The 26,839-nt window shown below is 49.1% G+C and overlaps 11 protein-coding genes across 11 annotated transcripts; 5 read left to right on the top strand and 6 right to left on the bottom strand.

Moving 5' to 3' along the window:
- Positions 1-164: 164 nt before the first annotated feature.
- On the top strand, positions 165-2,523 carry N7525_001422 (1-phosphatidylinositol 4-kinase LSB6; the record flags this gene model as incomplete). Its single annotated transcript, XM_002557930.1, has 2 exons — positions 165-1,655; positions 1,708-2,523. 2 exons carry the CDS (start codon positions 165-167, stop codon positions 2,521-2,523), a joined length of 2,307 nt encoding a protein of 768 aa, XP_002557976.1.
- A 1,752-nt stretch (positions 2,524-4,275) lies between these two features.
- On the top strand, positions 4,276-8,132 carry N7525_001423 (DEAD/DEAH box helicase; the record flags this gene model as incomplete). Its single annotated transcript, XM_061211889.1, has 2 exons — positions 4,276-5,296; positions 5,362-8,132. The coding sequence occupies 2 exons, from the start codon at positions 4,276-4,278 to the stop codon at positions 8,130-8,132; spliced, it is 3,792 nt and encodes a 1,263-aa protein (XP_061071115.1).
- A 610-nt stretch (positions 8,133-8,742) lies between these two features.
- N7525_001424 (med21 domain-containing protein) lies at positions 8,743-9,402 on the bottom strand (the record flags this gene model as incomplete). The annotated part of the gene is made up of 2 exons (XM_061211890.1): positions 8,743-9,300; positions 9,361-9,402. The coding sequence occupies 2 exons, from the start codon at positions 9,400-9,402 to the stop codon at positions 8,743-8,745; spliced, it is 600 nt and encodes a 199-aa protein (XP_061071116.1).
- Positions 9,403-9,546: 144 nt separating this feature from the next.
- N7525_001425 (uncharacterized protein) lies at positions 9,547-10,521 on the top strand (the record flags this gene model as incomplete). Its single annotated transcript, XM_061211891.1, has 1 exon — positions 9,547-10,521. One exon carries the CDS (start codon positions 9,547-9,549, stop codon positions 10,519-10,521), a length of 975 nt encoding a protein of 324 aa, XP_061071117.1.
- A 195-nt stretch (positions 10,522-10,716) lies between these two features.
- Positions 10,717-11,422, bottom strand: N7525_001426 (kinetochore Spc24 family protein; the record flags this gene model as incomplete). The annotated part of the gene is made up of 3 exons (XM_061211892.1): positions 10,717-10,894; positions 10,948-11,345; positions 11,396-11,422. The coding sequence occupies 3 exons, from the start codon at positions 11,420-11,422 to the stop codon at positions 10,717-10,719; spliced, it is 603 nt and encodes a 200-aa protein (XP_061071118.1).
- A 255-nt stretch (positions 11,423-11,677) lies between these two features.
- Positions 11,678-12,352, top strand: N7525_001427 (mitochondrial fission 1 protein; the record flags this gene model as incomplete). Its single annotated transcript, XM_061211893.1, has 4 exons — positions 11,678-11,693; positions 11,755-11,773; positions 11,849-11,942; positions 12,023-12,352. The coding sequence occupies 4 exons, from the start codon at positions 11,678-11,680 to the stop codon at positions 12,350-12,352; spliced, it is 459 nt and encodes a 152-aa protein (XP_061071119.1).
- A 795-nt stretch (positions 12,353-13,147) lies between these two features.
- On the bottom strand, positions 13,148-14,595 carry N7525_001428 (putative aminotransferase family protein (LolT); the record flags this gene model as incomplete). The annotated part of the gene is made up of 2 exons (XM_002557926.2): positions 13,148-13,841; positions 13,916-14,595. The coding sequence occupies 2 exons, from the start codon at positions 14,593-14,595 to the stop codon at positions 13,148-13,150; spliced, it is 1,374 nt and encodes a 457-aa protein (XP_002557972.2).
- A 749-nt stretch (positions 14,596-15,344) lies between these two features.
- Positions 15,345-16,641, bottom strand: N7525_001429 (bZIP transcription factor; the record flags this gene model as incomplete). Its single annotated transcript, XM_061211894.1, has 3 exons — positions 15,345-15,469; positions 15,522-16,506; positions 16,561-16,641. The coding sequence occupies 3 exons, from the start codon at positions 16,639-16,641 to the stop codon at positions 15,345-15,347; spliced, it is 1,191 nt and encodes a 396-aa protein (XP_061071120.1).
- A 644-nt stretch (positions 16,642-17,285) lies between these two features.
- N7525_001430 (O-acetylhomoserine aminocarboxypropyltransferase/cysteine synthase family protein) lies at positions 17,286-18,796 on the bottom strand (the record flags this gene model as incomplete). Its single annotated transcript, XM_061211895.1, has 4 exons — positions 17,286-17,607; positions 17,658-17,802; positions 17,862-18,642; positions 18,758-18,796. 4 exons carry the CDS (start codon positions 18,794-18,796, stop codon positions 17,286-17,288), a joined length of 1,287 nt encoding a protein of 428 aa, XP_061071121.1.
- A 944-nt stretch (positions 18,797-19,740) lies between these two features.
- Positions 19,741-23,906, top strand: N7525_001431 (uncharacterized protein; the record flags this gene model as incomplete). The annotated part of the gene is made up of 7 exons (XM_002557923.2): positions 19,741-19,956; positions 20,010-21,111; positions 21,163-21,598; positions 21,647-22,060; positions 22,116-23,423; positions 23,498-23,745; positions 23,800-23,906. 7 exons carry the CDS (start codon positions 19,741-19,743, stop codon positions 23,904-23,906), a joined length of 3,831 nt encoding a protein of 1,276 aa, XP_002557969.1.
- A 1,322-nt stretch (positions 23,907-25,228) lies between these two features.
- N7525_001432 (uncharacterized protein) lies at positions 25,229-26,132 on the bottom strand (the record flags this gene model as incomplete). The annotated part of the gene is made up of 2 exons (XM_002557922.2): positions 25,229-25,540; positions 25,599-26,132. The coding sequence occupies 2 exons, from the start codon at positions 26,130-26,132 to the stop codon at positions 25,229-25,231; spliced, it is 846 nt and encodes a 281-aa protein (XP_002557968.2).
- Between the last annotated feature and the right edge of the window lie 707 nt (positions 26,133-26,839).

The raw sequence follows: 26,839 nt of genomic DNA on the forward strand, positions 1-26,839 counted from the left end.
TCAACTCTCTATTCTATCCAGCGGTCTTGTCCTTCTCTTCTCTTATCTGTGATGGAGTAACCTCTTTTTGGTGTCCTTTCGTTCTTTTGCCGGTCTTCCTCTCCTTTTCCTGCGGGTAATCTGCTCGTTTTCATCTTTCATAGATCAAATCACCCTCAATCACAATGTCGAAGACACGTCCTGCCACCTCGGGATATGCCCGACTCGCCCAGGCCGAAGAAGAACGAGGCTATCTTCACGATGACTCCGAAGATGACGATATCGGCGCGTTCTCAGTAGCTTCCACCTCCGCTCCCCGATACGCCCCCGTCTCATCCAGAGCCCAGATGCAGGCGTCGGGTCTCCACACTCCCCCAGGCCATCGACGCAGACACAGTGGCTTCCATCGAGGCCGTCGGAATTCTGGGGTAGATATCAAGGCTATCAATGCGCGACTCGAAAAGTGGGCGGACGAAATTGCCTCTAAATTCAAGATCAACCGTGTCAAGGGGAAAAGCTATGAGGAAGAGAAATTGGAGATTTACCATTCAGTCTTTCAGGCACCTCCCGGGGTTACCCCCGTGAGCGCCGAGGCCCTCGAGTCAGATGAGTTTGAGGGTCAGCAACGGCGGGCTCGCGCCGAGTACGAGGATATTATTGAAAGTGTGCGGCTTGCGATTGAAATGGACGTACATCCTCGGATGATTTCACAAGGAAGCTCGGGCAGCTACTTTGCTCGGAACCCTGAAGGGAAAGTAGTGGGTGTGTTCAAGCCAAAGGACGAAGAGCCGTACGCTTCACGAAACCCTAAATGGACAAAATGGATTCACCGCAACTTGTTCCCCTGCTTTTTCGGACGCGCGTGTCTTATTCCCAATCTATCATACGTCTCCGAAGCCGCCGCATACGTTCTTGATGCCCGCCTGCGCACGAACCTTGTTCCGTACACCGGTATTGTCCGACTGTCCTCGAAATCGTTCTTCTACGATTTCTGGGATCGAAGAAAAGCGTGGAAAGGCAAGAAAGTTCTGCCTCCCAAGGCTGGCAGTTTCCAAGTCTTCCTCAAGGGATTCAAGGACGCCAACGTTTTCCTCCGGGAACATCCCTGGCCTGACCAGACGAATACCGGATTCCGCACCGAGGACGCCCCGAAGCGCAAGAAGCGACCATGGAACGAGGCCTGTCGTCCATCGGGGGCACAGTCAGACGACGAGGATGACGAAGATCCGGGGTATGTGCCCTCGCCTGCCGGTTCGCGTGACGAAAGTGCCGAGCGCCGATTCTACTGGACCGAGAATCTCAAGCAATCCTTCCGCGAAGAGTTGGAGAAACTTGTAATTCTAGATTATATCATGAGAAATACCGACCGAGGTCTAGACAACTGGATGGTCAAGATTGACTGGGGGACAGAGCAGGTTTCTATCGTTGCAGAGCCCCCAAACCAAACTGGGCCACAGCCTAAGCACGATGAAGACGAGCTTATGCCCCCAGCTCGTCCTGTTTCCGTGAATTCGAATGGCACCCCCAGTCCCTCCCCGCACCCCTATAAACGACATGAAACCATGATGGCTATCAGTCGCACGGGAACTCCACTAGCCTCATCGGAACAGTCAGCTTCTGTCCAGCTTGGTGCCATTGACAACAGTCTGTCCTGGCCATGGAAACACCCAGACGCCGTAAGTTTTTGAATCCCCGTAATTACAGCTTTCCAGCACTAACGACTTGTAGTGGCGCAGTTTCCCCTTCGGTTGGCTTTTCCTGCCAGTTTCCTTGATCGGACAACCCTTCTCGCAGAGAACCCGCGACCATTTCCTTCCATTACTTACATCCACAGCCTGGTGGAGCGGTACACAGATGGCCTTGCGAGGTATCTTTGCGCAAGATGATGATTTCAAAGAGAGCATGTTCGCTCGCCAAATCGCTGTCATGAAAGGTCAAGCCTGGAATGTAGTGGAGACATTGAAGCAACCAGATCATGGCCCGCTTGAGCTGACTCGACGGACCCGAGTCTGTGTATGGGATGACTTGGTTGATGTCCCCGTCGCTATTCCTATGCGCGCGCCTTCCGCAGACAGGCAAAGGAACCAATCTATGAATTATGACCCTGATGAAGAAGAGATGGATATTGGTGCATCCGCATCTTCCCAACCAATCCCCCAACACGATTTATTGGGACTGAATTCGTCGCCAAGCGACCTCCCCAACCCAAACCGGTTCGAACTCACCCGTGGTCGAACTGACGCTGACAGCGAACGTGCTGATGGTTCTGTCGGTAGCCCTGCGACTATAAATGACTTCGGCGGCCGAAACACTGGAGCTTCTCTAGATGGATGGCCTTCACTTCCTCCCCGCCAACACAAGCATCGCAAAAACGGTGGTCCCGTGCCCTTCCGCGTTCCTAATGTCAACACCTTTGGCAGCGATGACCTCGAAGGTGACCTTGGCTATGCCGTTGCAGAGGGCATGGAAGGCAACCAGCGCAAGGTGATTGTCGAGCGCCTGGAAGCCGTCAAGAGCAAAAATCCTGTTTTCACCTGGTGCTAAGGTTAGAGTGTGTCGTACTACCCTTGCCGCTTTTCACCTTTCTGCATTCCTGCATTACTTCTTTTCCATTTAATTTGCAGCTATCTTCTGCGGCGTTGTTTTTTCGGGGTATTTGTTGAATCCTGCCCTTCGGGAATGGTTCCCAATTCCTGTTCACGATTTCGACTCTGCTTTTTTTTTCTTTCCTGTGACATCTCACACGAGTCCTTTGCTGGACATGCTCATGATTTGGGGATTTTTGTATATAGACCTTCTCTGGCTGTTGGGGTTGCCTTGGGCTGTGGCGCATTGATTGGGCGATCTGCCTCATGTAGAATATCGACGAGACTTAATTCCATGATACCTTCATCGTCTGCTTTCCCGGGTCAACTATGCTGACCAGGTTAGCTAGTAGCGGCATGTGACCCTGGAGTATGTCACAAGATATAAATCCCAAACCAGCCTAGGGTGATAGGATAACCGGCTTCTGGTGCTCCTCAGTCAAGCCAGTACTATCTTATAGTGTCGAAAATAAAGTCGGGGGTTGACGCACTAGTCTTAAGACTCCGTTGACTGCTTGCATGACATTGTTTTGTGAGACATCATTTTAGCCATCGCAAACACGTCCGGGCTAGGCTCCAACAGATAAGCAGTCCATAAACGTGACGACATTTGAATTCATGTTTGGATAACTACTCCGTACATATGTAGCATACACCCTTAAGTATCATCGAAGGATGGAAGACCCAAAAAAAGGTCAAGCCTCGAGATCCAATAAATCTCCACAATCTATATAGAATGGCCGGGGGTAACTAAGCAGTGGAGACCTCGGGTCCTCATATACCCATGTCACGCGTTTAGATGCATACAATATATGTACACTTTTTATCTCTCTTATATTTTCAACTTGCTTAGTGAACTTAGCTCTTCAACTTTCCTCCATTTAGTACTTCTAAGTTTCCAAGCTTCCATCACACTAATACAACCGTAAGCGCGCGCACCGATAAGACCTTATCGGCGGGTTTCTCCGAGGCATCGACTTCAACAACTTCGTCATTTCGAGTTTCCAACGACTCGACTAAGCGTTCGACTAACTCGAGCAAAAAAGTCGCGCAAACTGAAGACCCCCGACTGAAACACTCGAGTTCAAGGACACTCCCCCCGACCGACACAAGAGCTACCGACGGCCCTAATCACGGTTCCTTCAAGAGGCAAACGACAAGGCGCCGACTGGATTGCGACCAGCAAAACGACGTGGCTTCTCCTAGGATATATACGTTGATGACCGAGACAAGAGCGCAACTACTGTTGCCCGCGCTTCTCTTCCATATCTCTCACTTTCAATGACGCCAGAGATTTCGCGACTCTCGCGTCTGGAAGACCTACCTTTCGTTGACCAAACCATTTCCTTTGTCACTCCGCTGCGACGTTGATATTTGATACTTGATACCAAGGCTCAAAAACGTTGGACTTGGTTGATCTGATCTCACGAGCAAAACCTACGACAAGTCAGACGGATAATCCATCGCAAATCGGAATCTCTCTTCCACGCCACCTGACCGCTGCGAATACTTCTCAAATTTAAGCTTGGACATAAATCTTTCCATTCTGAAGGAACGCGGTCCTGGATTTCCATCAACAGCAAGTGAAACGAATGACCGGCCCTGTTGCCTCTCCCATTAACTAACTTTCATCAGTTCGCTTTCACAGCACCGCGCAAACTTGAATCCGACCAAAGCCTATCCCGGATTTTTCGATCAGAGATAATACATTATGGCGTCTCACGCTGCAATGCTCCTGAATCCCAAGGGTGCCAGACGACAAGCTCAAAGCGATGGTAATCCTCCCCTTCCTTCTTCCCCAGCGAGTGATTTGCCAACCATGGATGGTCCCGCTATGCCCCACGAGTCTCCCGTGAACAAATATGGGACTATAACTTGTTCTCCTGCGCTTGTTTCTCCTGGTTCCCCTGGTACCTCTTCTCGTGTTTCTACCCTCCCTTGCGTGGACACAACGGATACCTCGGCCATGTCCAAAGACCTTGACTCACCGGAGGCTCCTGTCCATCATGACACAGAAATGGATACTCAGCTTATGTCTACGGAAATCATTCATCCAGCTGAACCTTGTGTCTTTCCTGCCCCTCAGATGGATACTCCGGTTATGCACACAAAGTCTCTTGGCCCAGCTGAGTCTCTTTGCCCTTGTCCTCCCCATTTGCTTGATCCATCTTCGAGTCTTTCTTCCCACAATTTATCCCCTCTTTCTACTCCGACAGACCCCATGGTTCTCGACTCCACGGATTCCCAAGGCTTACTTTTGGAAGGTCCAGGAAAACAGCAGGGGAATGGACCATCTTTTGCCTCTTCCATGGCTCCTGCAGGCACCTCAGCCGTTAAAGGCATTCGTCACCCAAATATTCACACCTCCCCAGGTGTGGCGTCCGGAATTTCGACCCCAGCTGTGAAGCCAGAATCAAATCTGACAGTGCAGTTCAGCACCACCCATGATGAAGACAACGACAGCGACACGAAAAGAAGCCACCGAGAAATGAGTGACGACGAAAGCATCGCCTACCGCCCCAACTTGATCGAAAATGTCTATGGGGTTGAAAAGCGGAAGAACCAACCGACAAAGAAAATAAAAACCGACCATAATGTAGAAGAGAATCCGAACGTGACGAAAGCGCCAGTCTCGATCTCTGGGGATAGTGGGCTTGGGAAGTGGATGAAAGAGGAGGATGTGAAATCAAGCCCAATTTCCACTACATCCAACGTGGTTGATTTGACAGCAGGTATGACGTTCTTTATTTCACCCCTTTCCCCTGATTTCGTTTGAATTTGTCTAATATTGTTCTAGATGGTGTGGAAACACCTAAGGACGATGACGACGTCCTATGCACCGGTTCAACGGATCTCAGCGCCCAGCGTGTCTGCTTCGGCACAGTCGAAAACGCAATGATTACCGCCCATTTAGTCCCCAAACCAGGACCCTCCATTGGCACCGACTATTCGCACGCTTGGCCAGCTATCAAATTAGAGCTGCGACGCCAGCCGGTGAAGGGCAATTTTCAGATTTACGTCGCAGACCCCCACGGTAAAATTTTCGGTACAATTGACCCTAAAACAGCACAAGGACTGTGTCCGCTTCTGGACTCCGAAACTCAAATTATCGAGGTGACAGGCTTGTTGGATTACCGCAGGACCTCGCCGAATGAAGAAATTTGGACTCCCACCTCTGCGCTATGGCGTGCAACCCTCAATATCTACGGCCAGAGAAAGCATGCAGAGGCTGTTGGCAAATTCCTATCTCACCGTAATGTCTGGCTAGGAACTCCGAATTCCGTGGACAAAGGAACTGCAGTGTTCAATCCACACGCGGAGACCCGACGCCAGCTTGCTGTCGCCAACAACTCTGGGCGGTCTCGCCCTGTGTCAACCGTCCGATATGAAGCGCGAACTGCCGAAGAGGCCAATGATGCAGTCATGAAGATGTTCGACCAGCTCGCCAACGCGAACGTTCCGACTATGGAGCCTTCTCATCATATCAACACACCATTGCTCCATCACCAGAAACAAGCCCTTTGGTTTATGACGGAGAAGGAAAAACCGCGCAAATTTGGCCGAAAAGAAGAAGACAACAATTCATTGTGGAGAATGGAACGTGCACCCAATGGGAGGACTCAGTACCGTGAGATCATCACTGGAATGATTTCAGAGCAAAAGCCCGAGGAGGCTCTAGGCGGCTTGTTGGCCGACATGATGGGCCTAGGCAAGACTCTGAGTATTCTTTCATTGATCACGTCATCGCTTGGATCAGCTGAAGAATGGACCGAGATGGCTCCTGATCCTGTCCTTGTTCGCCGAACTCCAGGAATTCGCAACACACGGACAACACTACTAGTTGTCCCGTTGAGTGCAGTGAGCAACTGGGTTACACAGATCAAGGAACATCTTAAGCCACGGTCCGTCACTTACTATGTCTTTCACGGTCCATCGCGCACCACTGATTCCAAGGAACTTTCGGAGTACGATATCGTTATCACGACATACAGCACCATTCTCAGCGAGATCTCGGGGCGTGGCGCCAAAAGTGGAAAACTTAGCCCTTTGACAAAAATGAACATGTTCCGGATTGTTCTCGATGAAGCTCATGTCATCAGAGAACAAAATACAGCACAGACCAAGGCGATCCTCGGGCTCAACTCTGAGCGTCGGTGGTCGGTTACCGGAACCCCAATCCAAAACCGCATGGAAGATCTTCTATCCGTGACCAGATTTTTGCGGATTGCCCCTTACGATCAACGAAGCCAATTTTCCCAACATGTGTGTAGCCCGGTCAAAAATGGTGACCCTAACGTACTTGCCAGATTGCGGGTTCTGGTGGATTCATTCACGTTGCGGCGCGTCAAGGACAAAATTGATCTGCCACCCAGAGAAGACAAAATCATCACTCTAAATTTCACCGAGCAAGAACAGCAATTGCATGATTTCTTCAAGGCGGAATCAAATGTGATGATGAGTGTCATTGCTGGTGAGGACAAACGCCAGATTGGTGGCCGGATGTATCACCATGTTTTGAAGGCCATGATGATTCTCCGTCAAGTCAGTGCACATGGGAAAGAGCTTCTTGACGTGTCAGACCGGGAAAGGGCCAAGGGATTTTCCGTTAACGACGCAATCGACCTGGAGGAGGGCGAACCGGACGAAACCCCAGCAGCCATAGACAAGAAGGCATATGAGATGTTCGCCCTGATCCAGCAAGCCTCCACCCCCCGGTGTGGAAATTGTAATCGGGAACTCGATGAACCTCTGAATTCGATGGGAGCTGTCGCCCGTGACTCTCCGATGGCCATTGCCCTACCCTGCTATGACACTTTCTGCCCCAGCTGTTTCTCTGGTTGGAAACCCGCATTTGATTCGTATCCCGACAACCAGACCCGTTGCCCCAGGTGCGACGGCTGGATCAACATGAAGTACTCGACCATCACACCTGCTGGCTTTGAAGAATATGAGGCCCAAAAGGAACGTGATCGGCAAACCCGCAAGCTGGGCAAGAATTTGGGCGAATACGAAGGACCGCATACCAAAACCACTGCACTAATTCACTACCTGAAGCAAAGCGTTGAAGACAGCAAGAATCTCGAAGGCCAGTCGCCTATCAAGAGTGTTGTGTTCTCTGCATGGACCTCGCACCTGGATCTCATTGAGATCGCCTTGCAAAACAATGGGCTTGACGGGTTTACCCGCCTTGATGGTACCATGACCCTTGCAGCACGTACAAGGGCCCTCGAGGAATTTGCCAAGAACGACAATATCAAAGTTCTTCTGGCAACCATTGGTGCCGGTGGTGTGGGCCTGAATCTTACCTCTGCCTCGCGTGTTTTTATCATGGAGCCCCAGTACAACCCAGCTGCCGTCGCTCAGGCGATTGACCGTATTCATCGTCTTGGTCAAACTCGGCCCGTTCAAACCTTCCAGTTCATCATGAAGGGCAGCATTGAGGAGAAGATACTGGACCTTGCCAGGAAGAAGCAAGAGATGGCTGACACGAGCCTGAATCGCGTGAAGCAAGACAAGCGAGAGACCCAGGAGGCTCGCATGCGTGAATACCGCAATCTTTTCAAGTAATTTCTCTTCTCTTTTGTTTTTCTCGTCCCAGCTTTGCATGCTGCCATCCTTCGGTTCCTCATCCACCCCTGCGTTTTCTTTTTTTTTTCCATTTGATTTTTCTGGTTTTCGGTTTTCGTTTTGCTTTTTTATTTCTGCCCCAATTTCGGTGGCTGGTTTCGTTTTATGATACCCGGAAAAGGAGAGGCGTTAGTATTTATCATTACATCTTCCAAGATTTGATCCTCATGGTCATCTACCGGGAGTTTGCTTTCTATTCTTCCTTTTACGGCTCAGGTTAGCAGGTTAGCACGCTTCACACGGGCTCGCTTGTTGTAGCCATGGGAATCGTTTTAATATTTTTCTTTCTCGTGCATTCATTGCGTTAGACATATCTATACAGTAGATTGCAGACTTCAATGAATCCAGTTATACTTCCAAAACTAGGGTCATCCTTGTGATGTTGGGACCGTACAATGATGCCATCATTTGGTATTCGTGAGACTTATTCATATGCCCATCACATAACGCCGTGAATATAGCAAGAAAACGAAAACCCGCGCCAGTCCTTTCTGTTTCCTATGACTCCGAAATTGCAGGTAAATGGGTATAGTCCTGAGCACATGTACAATCACTTTCGAGGGTACTCATCCCCATGGATACCCACAGCAACAGCGCCGAGAACATCCTCCAGCCGTGTCCGCAACTTTTTCAACTCCCGGACTTTCGCAGCACGCTCCTTCTCGACGCCTCTAAGCTCTGTCTCAAGTTCCCGGATTCTGGCCTCTTGCTCAGCTTCAGAGGCGCCAATCCCAGGAAGCACAGAGATGAGGTACTCGATCTGTTGTTCCTTGATAATAAGATCGCGCGCAAGTTCCCGCTGCCGGCTCGCAAATGTGCGGGGTGAGTCTGGTGCGGGAGGAAGGTTGGGATCTTGGTTTTCTGGTGCTGTTGCTGGTGCGGCTCCAGGTTGTTGAGGAGGCGCAAGCGGGGGTGATGCGTTTCCTGCAACGGCCGCTGCTCCCCCGGCCTTGTTTGCGATGGATGCTGGTACTGGTGGTGATGACTTGTTCTTGATGATTTTGGCTAGGGCTGGTGCTGCGTCTGGGACATTAGGCGGTGGTGTTGTGGGGGCATTGTCGTGGTAGGTTGTGAGATAGCCAAGTGTTGCGTAGAATTGTGTTGCGAGCTATTTTTGTTCGTATGGTAAGCAAGCGTTTGATGTAGGTTTCGGGGAAGTGGATTTTACCTGATCCAGACAAGTCTGGAGCTGCGTGAGAATATCGGCCATGATAGTGACTCGAAGGTAAAATAAAAGAAGCTTGGAGTCGCTTGAGAAAGAAAAGCAGAATGTCTGGTCGAGCGAAAGAAGCGGAGCAAATGCGGAGAGGAGCTCCAATGCGGTGAGGCGGGCTTTTCATTCTCACATCACTCAATGCGCCTGTTGCGACTGCACCATGGCCTTGCTGCCGGATACTCTCCCTTGAGACTCAGACAAAATAACTGCCGCTGCTTTTCCAGCTCCCAGGTCCGTCATGAGCTGACACCCTTCACTCGCCGCCTGTTCAAACTCCCCTCGGCCCCAGCTCCACCCTCGCAACACCACAATGACCTGACGACATTTCTCTCTTACGCGAACCATACTTCTCTTCCAGTGACGAGTACAGTACATGTCGGCACACTGTACGAGTATACAGTTCTCCAAACCTTACGTCGTTATGCGCTAAGCCTCGATCGCATCGGCGGTCGCGACGACGCCGGCATCGATCTTGTTGGCACTTGGCACCTCCCGGAGCGCGAGCGAGAGCGCGCACTTCGCGTACTGGTGCAATGTAAATCACTAAAGACCAAACTGGGCCCTAATGTCGTCCGCGAGTTAGAAGGAACATTCCGCCAGGCGCCTGTCGGGTGGCGCACCGGCGAGACGGTTGGTGTACTGGTGAGCCCACGCGAGGCAACCAAAGGTGTTCGTGATACGTTAGCTCGGAGCGCATACCCGTTGTTCTGGATGATGATCGAACGGGACGGGACCCTAAAGCAGGCACTTTGGAATGCCCGTGCAGAGGAACTTGGGGTTGGCCTTCTAGGTGTGGAAACGCGATATGGAACCACAGAAGGTGCCGATTCTGGCTCGGTTACAAAAGAAATGGTATTGACCTGGGATGGATGCGATATCCCCCATATGGATGAGGTGGAGAAACAGCTTATCGAGTTCGCCGAGCAATGGGTCGCATCCTGGGGTATGAACTTGTCGGAAATCCAGAAGGGGGAGCTGCTGGATGTTGCGGAAAGGGTCCTACCGCATGACGTTTCTGCTCAATTGCTTGATAAGACAATATCGGACGCAGAGCGGAAGAAGGTTATTCAAGCTTTACAAGAGCGGATACAACAGCAGCCGGCATCCGAGTGAACGCTCTACTACCTGAAGAATATGCTATATTCAGGCTGCCATATGGCTGGGAAGCATGAAGAATAATTGCATGATTCATGACAGAAAATAATCCAAGGGTATAGAAACACCAACAGCGGTAGAAAGATACGGCTTCCAGCCTCCAAAAATAACGCCAGAGAGGATAGACGCCCACAGAACCATCTCTCGTAATAATCATCCTTGCATCGTTGACCAAAAGTAATTTGCGTAGAAGAAGCGGGAGAATTTTGGGTCGATATTGACGACATGAACATCGCCCTTGCGGCTATTGCGAATGACCGCTCGGTTGAAATTGCCCGCCTCATCGGGCTCGATATCAACACCGAGAGAGCGGAAGATCTTGAGTCGTAGACTAGGTAGATATTAGCACGAGTATCAATCCAAGCCCGCGGGACAGGAACGCACATTGTCGCATCATCGGCCTCACGCTCGCGCCGCGTTGTTTCGTCGCCCTCGAGACCCTGGGATTCTAGGTCGACCAGTCTTTCCTTGAGAATCTCTAGCTCGCTCTCCAGCCGTTCGCTTTCAATTTCTAGTTCTGATGCAGCCTTGGCGATGCGAAACTTCTTGGTGTCTAACTCCACTATCTCCGCCGCGTGTTTGCCCGAGTCGTGCACGGCGACGGCTTCTTCATGCTGTGTAGATAGGGAATTCAGGTGTCGTGAAAGTTTCCGCATGGCCGCCTCGGCCTCGCGAATGCGCAAATCGCGCGATTGCTGGAGGGTTGCGAGCGAGTCATTGATGCGTGTGACGGCTTGTTTATCGGGGTGGATGTTAAAATTCCCGATCGTGTGGTGAATGAGCTGAAACCGTCAGTAAATTCCTTTATTAGAGTAAATGGAGTAGTACATACAGTTCCAGGGTCCTCGTCGAGCAACATGGTGTCGGTGGTTATAGATGTCAAGGTGGAAAGACGGTTGTTTGGGGTTTGTTGCGGCAGCAACAGCCACAGCACCGCCACATATGTTGCTCCTCCGCAAAGTGACGTTGCGCTTGTGATTTCTCGGTCCTCGCTTTTACCGTCTCGCCCGGCGCAACTACGACTCTTACTCTTGACAAACCGTTATCAAATCGTTGGAACTCTCCTTCTGGTCAATATCTCTCGGTCTAAAAGCCATCACATCCCTATCTCGCCATGTCCAACCTTCCATGTAGGTGGTTTGTTCCGACTGATGCCTGATGCTTGAAAACTGACTTGCCTCGTCGCTCCAGATGCCGCTGATGCGGAAAGGTTTGTTTTCCGCGAATGAACCACCGAAAGAAAATACCGGAGCCGTAAAAACTAACCTAAATACCACCGACGCAGTCCCTTGAAACCCGCCGAGCTACAGGTCCTGAGAGCGCAATATGAGAAAGAAGGCGACTATGTTGGGATCCAGACAAAGTTCAACTACGCATGGGTATGGTTTATCCAGCCTTGATCAAGCGTTCCCGCACTAACCGGCACTCCCCGCCTATGCGGGGGTTGTATTGGCTACAGGGTCTGATCAAATCCAACATCCGTTCCGAGCAGCAAGAAGGTGTTCGCCTCCTTTCAGAGATCTTCCGCGGAGCTCCGGAGCGTCGACGCGAATGCCTTTACTATCTAGCCCTCGGCAACTTCAAGCTAGGCAATTACGGCGAAGCTCGCCGATACAACGATTTGCTCTTAGAGAAGGAGCCCGCAAACCTCCAGGCTGCCAGCCTTGGGTCACTCATTGACGATAAAGTCGCCAAGGAGGGCCTGGTGGGCGTTGCGATTGTGGGTGGCTTGGCTCTCGTCGCGGGTGTGGTTGGTAGTCTGGTGGTTAAGGGAGCCAGAAGACGATAGACGTCCGTTGAAGATTGGCGTGGCCTGAAAATGCCATCACAGCCGAAAGGAGTGTCTTTCTGGAGTATAACCACCTATGTATATTCTTCGTGTGGGATCTGATGATTCATTGGCCGTTGGCGATTTCTTTTCTATTGTCGGAGCATCCGAGGGCGTTATCTTTGTCTCTACTCTCTATCTCTCTTTTTCTCTCACTTTTCCTAAGCCATCAGTAAGTAGGTGGTGGTATACTACATGTGTGCCGATCGTACACGACCTAAATCTATTCATACGTGCATATACTAGTAGCAAAATGGTTTGGCCACATTCTTAGGTTGCTATTGATATTGGCTGCTTCGAATTCCTTTGCGACAGGCATGATAACTTTGGTATGTTTTTGAATAAGGCACATGGTTTAGAGGACCTTGGGACTGACGATGGTATATAGGAAAAACATGCACAACCCGCTTCTAGTATAGCGGAAGAAAGATAACATATTTTGCCATGTATCCCTTGCCAAAAATCAAATTCCTTCACGAACGAGCAATAGTATTTAATCTCGGATCCCATCTTAGATTGCATTGCATGGAACGTATAGGTTGGCTCGAGTTTGTTATGAAGGGCGGTTCCCTTTGTCGTTCATACATCGGTATGGACTCTACGGACCTTCTCTTGGTACCCTTGGAGGTGAAGGCAGTATGACCCGTCTAGCTTTAACCTGGTAAGTGCTCCTGGCCCTCAAATGAATCACTTTATGAATGTAGTAATTATTTGCAATTATTGCTACTCAATCAGTGCTAAGTACAGGCCCCCAGATCAAGCCTTGAATTCCTTCTTCGCAACCCGCTCACAAAGGTCACGCAAGACAACCCCAACATATTCAAAATCACTTGTCTCCAGGTACGTCTGACCACTCAGACGAGTCCATAGCCAAGGGCCATGGCGGAAAACTGGCAGGAAAGTGTTATGCTTGCCCAGCAACTGCGTCTGAATCCAAGAAAATGCCTTGGGGGCGTCTTCCTCAGACAAAACAACTAAAGCAGTATGGTCCGAGGATTCGCCCTCTTTTCCGGCCGGGGCCACAGCAATAGGAAGCCGGACCGTAGTCATGGCACACTGGCGCATACGGCTCTCCTGGCCAGGCTTCAGATCAGGTTCTTGCATGACATCAGTACCGAGAATGGCAGCAACAGCATCTGCACCTTCATTTGCAACACGCTGGTTGTAGGCAATAATAGCGTCCTCGCCTCCGCAGACTTCGGCGCGGAAATTCAGCGCTGCCGGAACGCAGAGGTACGCGGAGTCATCACTGGTGGCAACAAATTCGAACAGTTGCTCGAAGGCAGTCTTTGTCACTGGAGAATTGGGGTCTTCCAACACCGAAGCCCTAGTCTCGGGAGAGTCTGGCGCTGGGATAAATCCCCAAGATGTTGGCATGGTGCTGCGCAGTAGATGTTGATTACGTCGGGGAGTATAAAGGACAGCACAGCTACGGGGTGTGTAGAGCCATCTTTATGAAGCCGAGTCAATATCCGAGGGTTTCTTAAGTTATTTAAAAGTAGGATGATGGGGGATGGTTCATACTTGTGACAATTTGATACGAAGAAATCAGGCTGTAGCTTCTCCATATCGAGGTGGATGTTCCCAACGCCGTGCGCAGCGTCAATGATACTCAAGATACCCTCTTCACGACAAATTGCAGTAATGCGTTCAAAGGGGAACCGCACACCCGGATTACTGACAATGGCGTCGAAGACACTGGCCCGGACTTTGAGTCCCTCTTCACGAGTTTGGCGAATCACCTCGCGGAAACGGCCTACCAGCTCATCTTCGGGGATGGGAAACTGGAAAGGCACTTTTCGCGATTGCAAAGAGGTATGCTCCTGTAGAGAGACAACACCCTTCTCAACAGCACCGTAGACGGGCTCAAAGTAAATGAGTGCCTCACCTGGTTGGAAAGCCAAGTTATACAGTACAGTCGCTACGCCTGTTGTCGCATTTTTAACAAAAACACACTCGTCTCGCTGAGCGTTGAGGATCTTTGCAACAGCCTCACGAGCTGTATCCAGATACTCAGCGTGCTGTTTGCGGATATATGGATCTGGCTGCACATCGGCGAGATCCATGAACGCACGCTGTGCGTCCTTAACAGGAATCGGATGGGCACCGAATGATCCATGGTTCAGGTTCTTATAGGCGGGATCGAACATCCAATGCTTCAGCATCGGCTTGCCAAAGGGAGTTGATTGACTTGTCACGGTCATATTGGGGGGATGCAAGAAAACTTGACAATAGTCGTGGGATAAGTTCTGACCACCGCAAGTTCAACGACACGAAGAGAATTTATAACACGAAATCGATGCGCAGTGACTCAATTTGGCTCTTATGATAACTTTCGCATTGCTCGAGACACGGAGAACACGGAGAGGGGTGAGTCACGCCGACCCCCTCTTGCGGTGCTACCCGGAGATCCACATGCCGCCGAAGGGCGTAGAGGTAAAAACATCGCCTGCAGGTTATACGAGGCTGATATAGTAGGGATGTGCATGAGGTCAGGAATTATTTTCGGACTATGACAATGTGGCCTTTTGCCTACCACGAAAAAGAGCTGCTTTATAGCTCGTCCCAATACAATTGTAACATAGGTCGCACTTTTGCGTATTGGATTGAATATTGAAGAGCTTGTAGATGCAGGAGAGTTATGAGTCTACATGTTATGTCGTTTCTGATCCACTTTACATCCAATCATCTAACGGAGCTAATGCATCATGAAACTTGTGAGCAACTTCAATCCCATATAGATAGCGTTCTAATCATGAGCTCTTATTATCAATCTCAGAAACGGCCCAATTTCCGAAATCGGCAGCAGGATAACAATGTGGGTTGGATGAGACTTTGTTGTAGAAACTTAGGGCAGCAGCTGCTAATAACCAAATGGGTATACTCAATTGTTTGAATTGCCGGGCCACATGCCCTAGTCTATACATTATATATTTACAGGTAGAAATGTTCATTATAAATTACAAAAATTATCCAAATCCCACGGCCCACTAATCGTGGCCAGCCGAAGAGCTTTGTCAACGCTCTGCCGTCGGAATGCCGGTCCATTCCCAACGCATATGGCTTCCTTTGAGAGGGCTACAGTAGTGTTAGTGGACTTCTTGGAGATATTCTGTCCTGGAGAACTTACATTTGATGAAAGCTGTTATATCAAGTGAAGGCGAGACTGAATAACCATGAGGGCCAAGGGAATCGGTAAAGTTCTCAAAGATCGCTCTCTTGTCGCGCAGGTATCTTTGAACTCCGATGGCATCCATCCACTCACCAGAAGTCGATTCGAGCGCAATCTGCCATGTTCTAGATGAGATCTGGAGTTGTTCATCCGAGCATGGGTTCATATTGTGTCCAGACAGCAGGGTATGAAGCACATCAGCCTTGGGGTCTGTCAAGACACCGGTGTCCTCCTGCATGACAGCGTAAAGTGCTGAGATCAGACGATTGCGTTGTTGCAGGCTCAGGGCGGACCCAAAGATATGCTGGACTAAGGAACTGTTTGGTTTGTCGATGAGAAGGCGATATCCCAGCTCAGAGCAAGTCCGGACTATGCGCTGTGCGATATTCCATTGCCTGGCAGGCATTATATTACTAGACTGTGGATCTAGTGTCGAGTAATTCGATAATGGCGGGGTGGTATGAGGAAATTGAACAGTAGATGACGACATGACGAGGTCGAACGGTGATATGGATTGACCTTGATATGGTGGAGTAGGAGGGCCGGGCCAGCCCGTAGCAGCTGGTCGTATTATATCCTCGGCATCCGTTGAACCTTCTGAGTGTGCGCCATCCAGAACTCGGGTTGGAGGTATATTATTATTTGTGGTTTGAGACTCTTTTGTGGCCCGAACGACGGGGAGGGCTCCCTCACTCGGATCCTCACTCCCAGCCTTCGCAAGTGACACGCATTGCTGGGTTATGATTTGAAGAGCCGATGCGATATGCGGATATTGTGAGAGGAGTTGCTCTTCTATAAGAAGACTACTGAAGGAGAGGAAAGAGTGGCTGATATTCTCGATGCCGGTTTCTAATTCGTGTACGCGGTTCTGTAGGTTACCGATCGTGGTCTCCTTTCTTTTGCGATATGCCTGCTGCGCAAGCCGGAGTTGTTTGCGACGTCTCTATAAATTAATGATTATAAGCATATGCAATTGGAGCGTTAGCGTTTGACCCACCTCTGGCACTTCTTGATCATCGGTCACAGTTCGAGGACGACCTCGTTTGCGACCACTCGGTTTAGCCGTTTCTTCGCCCATTGTCCGTAACTGAATATTGTAAGAAGTTCCTGTCTTGACGTAGATCGAAATTGTGCAGGCCGTGGAGTTCTGAAAGAAGCATGACAAATGGAGAGGCGATAGGATGATTATATGACCTCGGGAGGAATCGGGGTGTTGAATAATCGAAAAATCAATCCATGGATTACCTATCTAGGTAGGCGGTAGGTAGATGCCCAGGTGGGGCGACAGCTGGATGACATAAGACGTTGGCGATCCCGAGGTCGGTGGATATTTATATGTTTCAAGGTTCCTATTGGTCACTCGACTTTTTGAGGAGCTTGTTCACTTGGAATTTGGAGATTAGGGCTTCAGGGGCAAGTTCGATTTCTGTTGAGTCCCCCATAGCTGGAATATGCAGATGAAAGTAGATTGTAGAGAATAAGTTGTCGATGTCCAGGGAATCTTTATCACTTGGGCATTGGGCGGTCAGGCTTATCAGTTCTAGATCTACTCTGTAGGGAGGACTGCAATTGATCTCATGTGTGCACAGAGTACCGGATATGTTTCTGATAATGATCATGCTGAAGTTAATTGCTCGAATAAATGAGTGATGCTCTAATGTAGACAAAATCAACCTCTCAGTGCTGGATTAACTAACTGCGAATCGTTGAATCAAATGGCCGCTATTCTTTGCTCGACTGTCCACACATCCTTCTGCTCTCTCTGTTCCGAATATTCTCTGTTTTCTTTTGTCGCTTCTGCGCAGTTTCGTCATCTGAAGTCGGTGCTACCGCTCGAGAGCGCTTACTGCTCACATTCTTCGTCGGTGGATCCGGACTAGCCAGTGCTTGATCAAAATCATGAATGAGATCCTCGACATCTTCCGTCCCTACTGATAGACGAAACATCTCCTCTGTGATTCCGGCTCCAATCCTATCTTCCTCGGACGTGATGACATGAGTAGAGCTCCAGGGGTGAGTAATCATCGTTTTCGAATCACCAACACTATCAATTTGTTAGTCGCCTGAAGCAAGAAAGGATCTCAAGCCACCAACTTTGTCATGTTTGAAATGATGCGCAATCTGTCAATCAGAATATCACTTGTACGAGCGCCACCTGCCACACCGAAAGAGATAACACCGCCAAACCCGCCGACCAAGTATCTCTTCGCGAGACCGTAATATTCACTGTTCTCAAGTCCTACGAAGCGAAGGTAAGTCACAAAAGTTGAAGACGTCCAATCAAGCTGGATCGCCTACCTGGATAGTTTACCCAGGCAACACGAGGATCTGACTCCAAGAAGCGTGCTATTTTGAGCGCATTTGACCCGATTTTCTCACATCTCAAGTTGAGAGTCTCCAACCCAAGGAGAAGCTGCTGAGCAGCAAAAGGACCGAGAACCGAGCCTACTTCCATTACCACATTGATTCGAAGGGCCATTGCAAATGCGCAATTGCCGAACGTTCTCCAATAAGAAAAGTTCAAAGGTCCAGATTCTTCAATGAGCTGAGGAAAACGAGCTGCACTTTGTCCCCAGTCGAATTGCCCTGAATCTATTATCACCCCACCAACCGAGGTTCCATGGCCTCCGATCCATTTTGTCGCCGAGTGAACCACAATATCCGCTCCATGGTCTGTAGCCCGACAAAAGGCACCGCATGCCCCGAATGTGTTGTCGACAACGAATGGAACGCCTTGTCGATGTGCGACATCTGCTATTCCTTGCAGATCCGGTACACTGCACCGAGGATTTCCAATGGTCTCTACAAATACCATCTTTGTTTTCTCATCGATATATCCTGCAATTTCCTCAGGCTTATCGCTTGATGCCCATCTCACCTTAATACCTAGTCGAGGGAGGAGGGTTTTGAACATGCTGTAGCTCCCACCGTATAGGTTGCGCGAGGAGATAATGTTGTCTCCAGATCCTGCCAAAGCAATGATGGTTTGAAACACAGCAGACTGGCTGGAGGCAGTTGCAACAGCCGCAGTGCCACCTTCTAAAGCCGCAGCTCTCCTTTCAAATACCTCGACAGTTGGCTATGGAAATCAGAGAAGTATTGTTCGCGGTGAGTTGAGATACGAACGTTTGAAATTCTGGAATATACTAGACGAGTTAATATATGTCCGGATGAGAAAGGCAGGAGGAACTCACCATATCCGCCTTCTTGATTTGTGCAGACTCTTTTTGCATGCTCGGTATCGGTGAAAACAAAAGACTTGTTCATCAGCACTAGATAAAACAAAGGGGCATTGAAGATCTTACTGCTGTTGCATATATTGGAACAGCTCTCGATTTGGTTGCCGAGTCTGGTTTATGACCTACATGGACTTGAAGAGTGCTAAATTGCGACCTTTGTCTGTCGAATCGACCTTCCAGGTAGCAAAAGGGTCTGCCATCCTCTCACCTTGAAAAGAAGTAAGTTGGGGATAAACTATGGAGCTTCATCTCTCTATTTCGATCCATGCCCAAGGTCTCAAACTACGACTGACGAAACTAAGACCGATACGGAAACACCGAAGTGGTTAGACGCTCGATTTTCTCATCTCCGATTGGAGACATGGGCTCATTGATAATTGCCAATAATGTAAGCAGTTTCGATCGAAAAGTATTCACCAGCACTGGCTCTGTAATTGGTCTCAATTCTATTGTCCAATATGGTGTTATCTTCGGTGACCTTCGATTATCTCCATGGGGTTCAAGCTTCCCAAATTCATTCCCGACTGCTACCATTGCTGGGCGCAGTTCTATTCATACGGTTTTCCATTAAGCGATGGGTGGTGAAAAGACAGCGTCTTATACTCCGTATTCAGCAACAAATTACACTCCAATTGTCGGAGTGGGCTTTATTCGGTGGGTGCGTGTTCAGTTGACTCGGCCCCACATTACTTTGTCTGGATGTCGCCGGGACCAGGGTACTTACTGCAAGTCCTTTATTTGCTGATTTCTCAGATGGCACAATCCAGTGCATGATAGTGCGATATGAGTCATGATGAGTGGCCGGGGATGGCTGCTCTTAATTGGTCCAACATATCAAGAGATGGCATTGGAATCAATACTTCATCTTGACCACTTGCTTCTCGCAATGCCTCTGGCAAGCGCTTGTCGAAAAACCCATTCCCGAAGGCGAAATCAGTATGTTAGAAAAAGACGGGTCCCTTTCTCCCGGGGCGCTCCGTCTGGAGTTACAGGACGATGAAAAAGAGGTCCTTAGGCGACAAATCGACACCCCGGAGTCGCAGATGAGCCGGTTGGCTCTTTTGTATACATGCACAACATCCTATGAATTACTTCTTCTGGTTATCAGCTCAATTGCAGCCATAATAGGGGGAGCTCTTCAACCTGTGTCTTTTGTGAGCTGCTCTCCGCCGGTACTCTGTCCCCCAAGCTGATATCCTTCATATAGCTCCTTTTGGGAGGCTTGGCTCAAGCATTCAAAGAGTTCTTCATCGGAACGTCTTCAGGATCTCATCTTTCATCCCTGGTCGCGAAATTCGCCCTTTACTATGTATACATCGCCATCGGACAATTTGTTTCGGTCTACATCTCGACAGCCGGATTCATGATTGGAGGAGAAAAAATCACCCAAAGACTTCGAGAGAAATACCTCGCCGCTATCCTTCGCCAAAACATCGCATTCTTCGATGTCCTAGGAGCTGGAGAGATCACAACCAGAATCACCTCGGATATGAATCTGATCCAAGATTCGTTGACCGGCAAGCTATCTCTGACTTTGTACTCCTGTTCCAACTTCGGGGCAGCGCTCATCATCAGTTTCGTGGAAAGTTGGCGTATGGCGCTTATTCTAATATCGGCCTATGTCGCAGAAACTGGATCAATGAGTTTCTTCTCTTCATTCATGGTCAAGTATACCCACAAGTCACTGGCGGCATATGCAGAAGGATCGACAGCTGCCGAGGAAGCCATCAGTTCAATCAGGCACGTAACTGCGTTCGGGATTCAAGACAAGTTGGCCGATCGGTACCAAAGGTTTCTCACCCAGGCCGAGAAATATGGTCTTAGAAGTCGCATTGCTCTTGCCGCCATGATGGCCGTCATGAATGGTGTCATCTTCTGGACCTATGGACTGACATTTTGGCAAGGATCTCGTTATCTGGTTGTTGGAGACGTGGAACTGGGGGCACTGATTACCATCCTCCTTGCTACTTTGACCGGAGCGTTCACATTCGGTAACATAGCACCCAACTTTCAAGCGTTTTCAACCGGTATAGCAGCCACAGGAAAGATTCTTGCAACAGTGTCTAGGGAATCACCACTGGATCCATCCTCAACCACAGGAAGAAGACTGGAAGCTGTGTCCGGGACGATTGAGCTCAAGAGCATTCGCTATGTTTACCCCTCGAGACCGGATGTCCTCACTTTAGATGATGTAAATCTTCGATTTCCAGCTGGCAAGACGACAGCCATTGTTGGTGCCTCTGGTTGTGGGAAAAGTACATTAGCGGGCTTGATTGAAAGGTTTTATGAACCACTAAACGGCGAAATTTGTGAGAGGTCTTTCCTGTGCGCGATGAACCGTGCTAATATTGACACAATAGTACTCGATGGCCACGATATCGCATCTCTTAATTTGCAGTGGTATCGCCAACAAATTGCAATCGTGACACAGCAGCCCACACTCTTCGCCACAACTGTATTCCAAAATATCAGATTTGGTCTGGTCGGCACCGAGCACGAAAATTCACCTCCTGATGTGATAGAAAGCCTTGTCTTTGATGCCGCCAAGACAGCGAACTGCTTTGATTTCATCGCCAACTTGCCGAAGGGCTTCCACACCAGCGTCGGAGAAAGAGGCTCCTTGCTTTCGGGGGGACAAAAACAACGAGTCGCCATCGCACGGGCTATTATTAGCAATCCAAAAGTCTTGCTACTGGATGAGGCTACTTCGGCTCTCGATGCCCAGGCCGAGAGGCTAGTACAGGCGGCGCTCGATGTTGCTGCTAAAGGTCGGACAACGATCACAATCAGTCATCGGTATGCGCTTTTCATTTAATCTTGACGACACACGCTGATTATTCTTAGACTATCTACTATCACGGCGGCAGAAAACATTGTTGTTATGTCTCACGGGGGTGTTGTCGAGCAAGGAACTCACAGCGACCTACTTGAGAAACGATCAGTGTATTACGAGTTGGTGGAGAAGCAACGCATGTCCACGGAGAGAGTTGTTGGCCCCAGTGAAGAAAGGTCCACGTTCGATACGGATGCGGAGCTCCCTGGTTCAAAAGATGAGGGTAATGAGTCCCACAAGCACGCGTACCAAATTGAGCAGGACCCAGTTTCTGAAGGCCAGGACGGAGATTCGGATGGCAAAGCTGACGGCAGATTCTCCTTATGGGAGTTGATCAAGTTCGTCGCCAACTTCAACAAACAAGAGACATTCACAATGCTTTGGGGTCTGATCTTTTCGGTTATTACAGGCGCAGGAAACCCCACGTAAGACTCCTTCATCACGCGGCGTGCAGAGTATTGATGCTGACTATCTCACCAGGCAGGCTGTGTTCTACGGCAAAGCTATCGCAGCATTATCGCTGCCTCCGAATATGTATGGACAGCTCCGCGATGATGTCAACTTCTGGAGCCTGATGTATCTGATGCTGGGAGGTACTGTATTTCTGGGGTGGGGAGCATCAGGTCTCTGTTTTGCCTACTGCTCCGAGCGCTTGATTCACCGTGCCAGAGATTCTTCCTTCCGCGCAATTCTCCATCAGGATATCTCCATGTTCGACAAACCTGGATTCTCGGCTGGTTCGATTACAGCGGCATTATCCACGGATGCTACCAACCTTGCTGGGATAAGTGGTGTCACACTGGGCTCTATATTCATTGTCTCGACGACATTGGTTGCTGGAGTGGCTGTGTCGATTGCTATAGGTTGGAAGCTGGGGCTCGTCTGTACCGCAACTATTCCCATCGTTCTTACTTGTGGTCTCGTCAGACTGAAGCTCCTTGGGGAAATTGCTCAACAGTCGAAGGCTGCATATGCCGCCTCAGCAGCCTATGCTTGTGAGGCAAGCTCTGCTATCAAGACGGTTGCATCGCTAAACCTCGAGACCCATGTGCAAAAGGAGTACCACACCATATTGGAAACGCAACGAAAAAAGTCAGTCATTTCAACGCTGAAGTCATCCATGTTTTATGCGGCTTCCCAGTCGGCCAACTTTCTCTGTGTCGCGCTAGCCTTTTGGTATGGAGGGAGTCTGATCATCCACGAAGGCTATTCAATGGTGCAGTTCTTTATTGCTTACGCTGCGGTTATCGCCGGCGCATTCAGCGCCGGAGCGATTTTCTCCTTTGCCCCAGATATGAGCAAATCCCGTCAAGCAGCCCAAGATATCAAAACGCTGCTAAGTCGACCTGTCACTATTGACACCCGTCAAAAGACTGGTGAGCAGTTACCTAAAATGGATGGCAGCTTAGAGATACGAAATATTTATTTCCGATACCCTAGCCGACCGGAGAGTGTGGTTCTGAATGGCCTCAGCTTAAGTGTACAAACGGGCCAATACATAGGTCTCGTCGGGGCAAGTGGATGTGGGAAGAGCACCATCATTTCTTTATTGGAGCGGTTCTTCGATCCAGAAGCCGGAACGATCTTGGTGGATGGGAAAGACATTTCGAAGTTGAACATCAAGAGCTACAGGAGCCATCTTGCTCTAGTTAGTCAGGAGCCGACACTATATCAAGGAACAATTAGGGAGAATATCATCATCGGGACCGACGACGATAATCTTTGCGAAGAGAGAGTCATCCAAGCATGCAAAGATGCCAACATCTACGACTTCATCCTCTCCCTACCGTGAGCCACCTCTGTCCTTACAGCCTTTTTCTGTCCGTTAGATTCGAACGGAGGCATACTAACGTTCCACTTAGTGATGGTTTCTCGACGGTTATAGGCGCGAGAGGCGGCATGCTCTCTGGCGGGCAGCAACAGCGGATAGCTATAGCGCGAGCTCTTCTGCGTGATCCACGCATACTCCTCCTGGACGAGGCCACTTCTGCGCTCGACTCGGAGTCGGAAAAGGTCGTCCAGGATGCACTGAATGCCGCAGCTCAAGGCCGAACGACAGTCGCTGTTGCGCATCGCATAAGTACGGTACAGAAGGCCGATTGTATTTATGGTGAGAACAGACCTCAATTCAATAGCTATTGATAACTGGACTAACCTGTCTTAGTGTTGCACGAAGGCAACGTTGTGGAACAGGGAACGCACCTGGAGTTAATGGAGCTGGGTGGAAGATATTTTGAATTGGTCAAGCTACAGAGCTTGGAGAGCATTTGAGACCAGAAAACATAGACTATGATTAAATATATAAGAATACTCGTACCTGTACTAAGGAAGTCAGAAATAAGGCAATTCCAAAATGAAACTGCTATCGAGCATAGCCAGATATCGTGAAATATCTACACCGTTGCAGTCAACGGATTCCAGCGTCCATCATACCTAGGTAATTCTTCCGTCCAGTCAACACAGAGCTATAACTCTGATCCACCTCTCCCTTTCCGAAAGCCTCAAATTTCTTAGATACCAATCCTTGCTCTTCCACTCCTTCCCGTGTTAGTTCATACAATTGTATTTCTCGTTGCCTTTTTCCTCCTTGCCCACAGAAGAATAGGCTGGAGTTGTCAAACCCAAACCAGAGGATCCCTCACGAACTAAGGCAGCTTTCCCCCTTATGTCCGTTATTTAGCTGCAGTAATTTACTTCAGGGGCGTGTAGTCATTTTGGTATCAGAAACATTCGGCTCGAACTACTAATACAGAAGGGAAATTATGATAATGGCAGTAATAATGTTGCGGCAAGCTGTTTAAATGTCAGAGTATTGGATACTTAATGCCGAATTAAGCTCAAAAGAAAGAAACACACATACCTAGGTATATATAAGGTTTCCTTTTCGAGGTTGTCCCGTTCGCCGCGGATGCATCTGTAATAGACAGGGAACTCAGAGATGTGGTTACCTACAGTGAACTGTACAATAGTGATAAGACTCACATTGGATATGCCTCCTACGGCCGTGTCCCATCGCATTATCACCGTCAAGAGCCCCATGTTATCACTTCGTTGGCCCCGGCGCTTTACACTCTACAGCCCCCTGAAGCGTCCGATAAAAGATCCTCCAGAGATGGGCACGGACCTCTATATTTCTATTAAGGATGAGGCGGACTATGCTAAGCATATCCGGTATCCTATTTGGCTAACTAGAAGATAACTGGTAGATGGAATTGGGCAGTCAGATTTCACAAGCCATCTAGTTTTCAATATTATCGATTGCAATGGAGTAGGCCTTGAATCACACGGGATGCCCATGATAGTGCCGGAACACCTCAGTCCAACAGATTGAAATTAATGGTAAAGAAAGTTACAGATGGTTAACATAACTATTATCTAGGTCCCCCAAAACATTGTAGTTCTGCACTTCTGTGCCCATCGCATCCATCATACACTTGACCCCTCCATTCGTCTTAGACCTCCAGAAAGCAAGAAAACCCGAAGCGTGCACTAAAAAGCCAGCTGAGTTGAAGCAAAAATACTGTAAAATCCAACACAAGCACAGTACAACAATTATCATGAGAATGTAGAGACGGGAAGTTGAATTATCCTCTTCATCTCTCACCTGCATTCACGGTGTATGTATACGTTGTGCCCTCCTCATCTGTATCCTCGTCATCCGCGTCCTGGTCGTCTGAGTCCGAGTTCAAATCCTGGTCGTCCGAATCCTCCTCGTCCGAATCCTCACTATCAGAATGCTCACTAACTGTATCTCCCTCACTACTGTCCACGTCCGATAGGGACAAAATATCCTCAAAGCTGATAAGTTTCAAGTTTGGCAACCTTTCAGATAGCGTCTCAAAGCCGGCAACATAAAGGATGGCCGGTATCCCAACTTGAACATTTACCAACCTCGGAAAGAGCTTCTAGATATGCAGAGTTGTTAGACACACGGTGCAACAGAGGATAGCCAGTGACACAAACCGATATCTGGTCAGCGAGATAGTCCCATTGATCAGGGTATAGATACCTGGGCCCAACCGCGTGCTTGATGGTACCTGGCATGTTGAGAGGTGTCGCGTATTCGACATAAAGGGTCTGGAGACTTGGCATGTTCAGGGCTGGGATACGGATACACTTGTCAGTTCCCGAGCCGTGAAAGGCTAAAACAAGGTACGAAGTGTGTAACTGCGGGAAGACCACGCTTTCCAAAGCCGGCTGAAACACTGGTTCAGTCTCCGGGAGATAGGTTGCCACACTTGCAATCTTCACAAGGTTGGCATACATCTGGCGGCGGTCTGGGGAAATTCCCATCATGGCCTCCTCGAGGAAGATCTCATGTGCTTCCAAGTCGCTCCACAATATACGTATCGCTTCGTGGAACCATGTATTGTTTACCAAGGCGCAATCCAGTAACCAATTTATAGGGCCCTTGTCGAGCCAAACGAGGATTCCACCCACGATTTCTGGAAGAGCCAAGGCTCGGCGGGCAGTGATGGTAGCGCTTTTGTCGCTCATGTTGGGAAGCGGTTGTATTGGGAGAGTTGGAAAAGGAAGACTTGGAGAGAATGATAGAATTTATAAAAGCAAGAAGTCGATCTTCAGAGTGAGGTGTCTCTCACTTTTTCCAAGGTTTTGATGGCTCCGTAAATGAGCCATGGATCACAGCTGTCTCCGATTCCTCCCAGGGCTGTTCTAGTCTGTAGGCAGCAAACGATATCTTGGCTATTCTCCGTCTTTTTAGATAGTCCTTGTTTCTTTGATCTTCTTGATACCCTGGTTTATGCCTTCATCTGTTTGCAATAGTTACAGTTGTGTATCTCATGATGTAAACCGGTGTTTGTGTTCTACCTTTCTACTTTAACCCCTCATCGTCACCATCTTGTCAAGATAGAGTGTGCCGAAACCCAAAGAGCTATTACTTTTTTTGGTACGACGACCTCAGACCAAGCCTATTCTGGCCGTGAATCTACTTTCACTCCAGTAATCCTACCCATGCCCTGAGGTCAGAATTCGTGCTTTGGGAACTCGCTGGTGAAAGTTACAGTAACGCGGATTGTATGTGCGGGGTGAAGACACGTATGGAAAATAGGGCTTTTCTTAGACTATAGGTAGTCCAGTAAGCTATGGATACATGAAGGCTCGTTATGTATGTAGGGCACGCGTGTTCCATCGATTGGATATTCGCGTTCGACATCTATGAATAATAAAAGTAAAGTGTAAAC

Source organism: Penicillium rubens, assembly GCF_028828025.1.
Source record: "Penicillium rubens strain IBT 27055 chromosome Unknown utg000001l_segment0_segment0, whole genome shotgun sequence".
Classification (NCBI taxonomy): domain Eukaryota; kingdom Fungi; phylum Ascomycota; class Eurotiomycetes; order Eurotiales; family Aspergillaceae; genus Penicillium; species Penicillium rubens.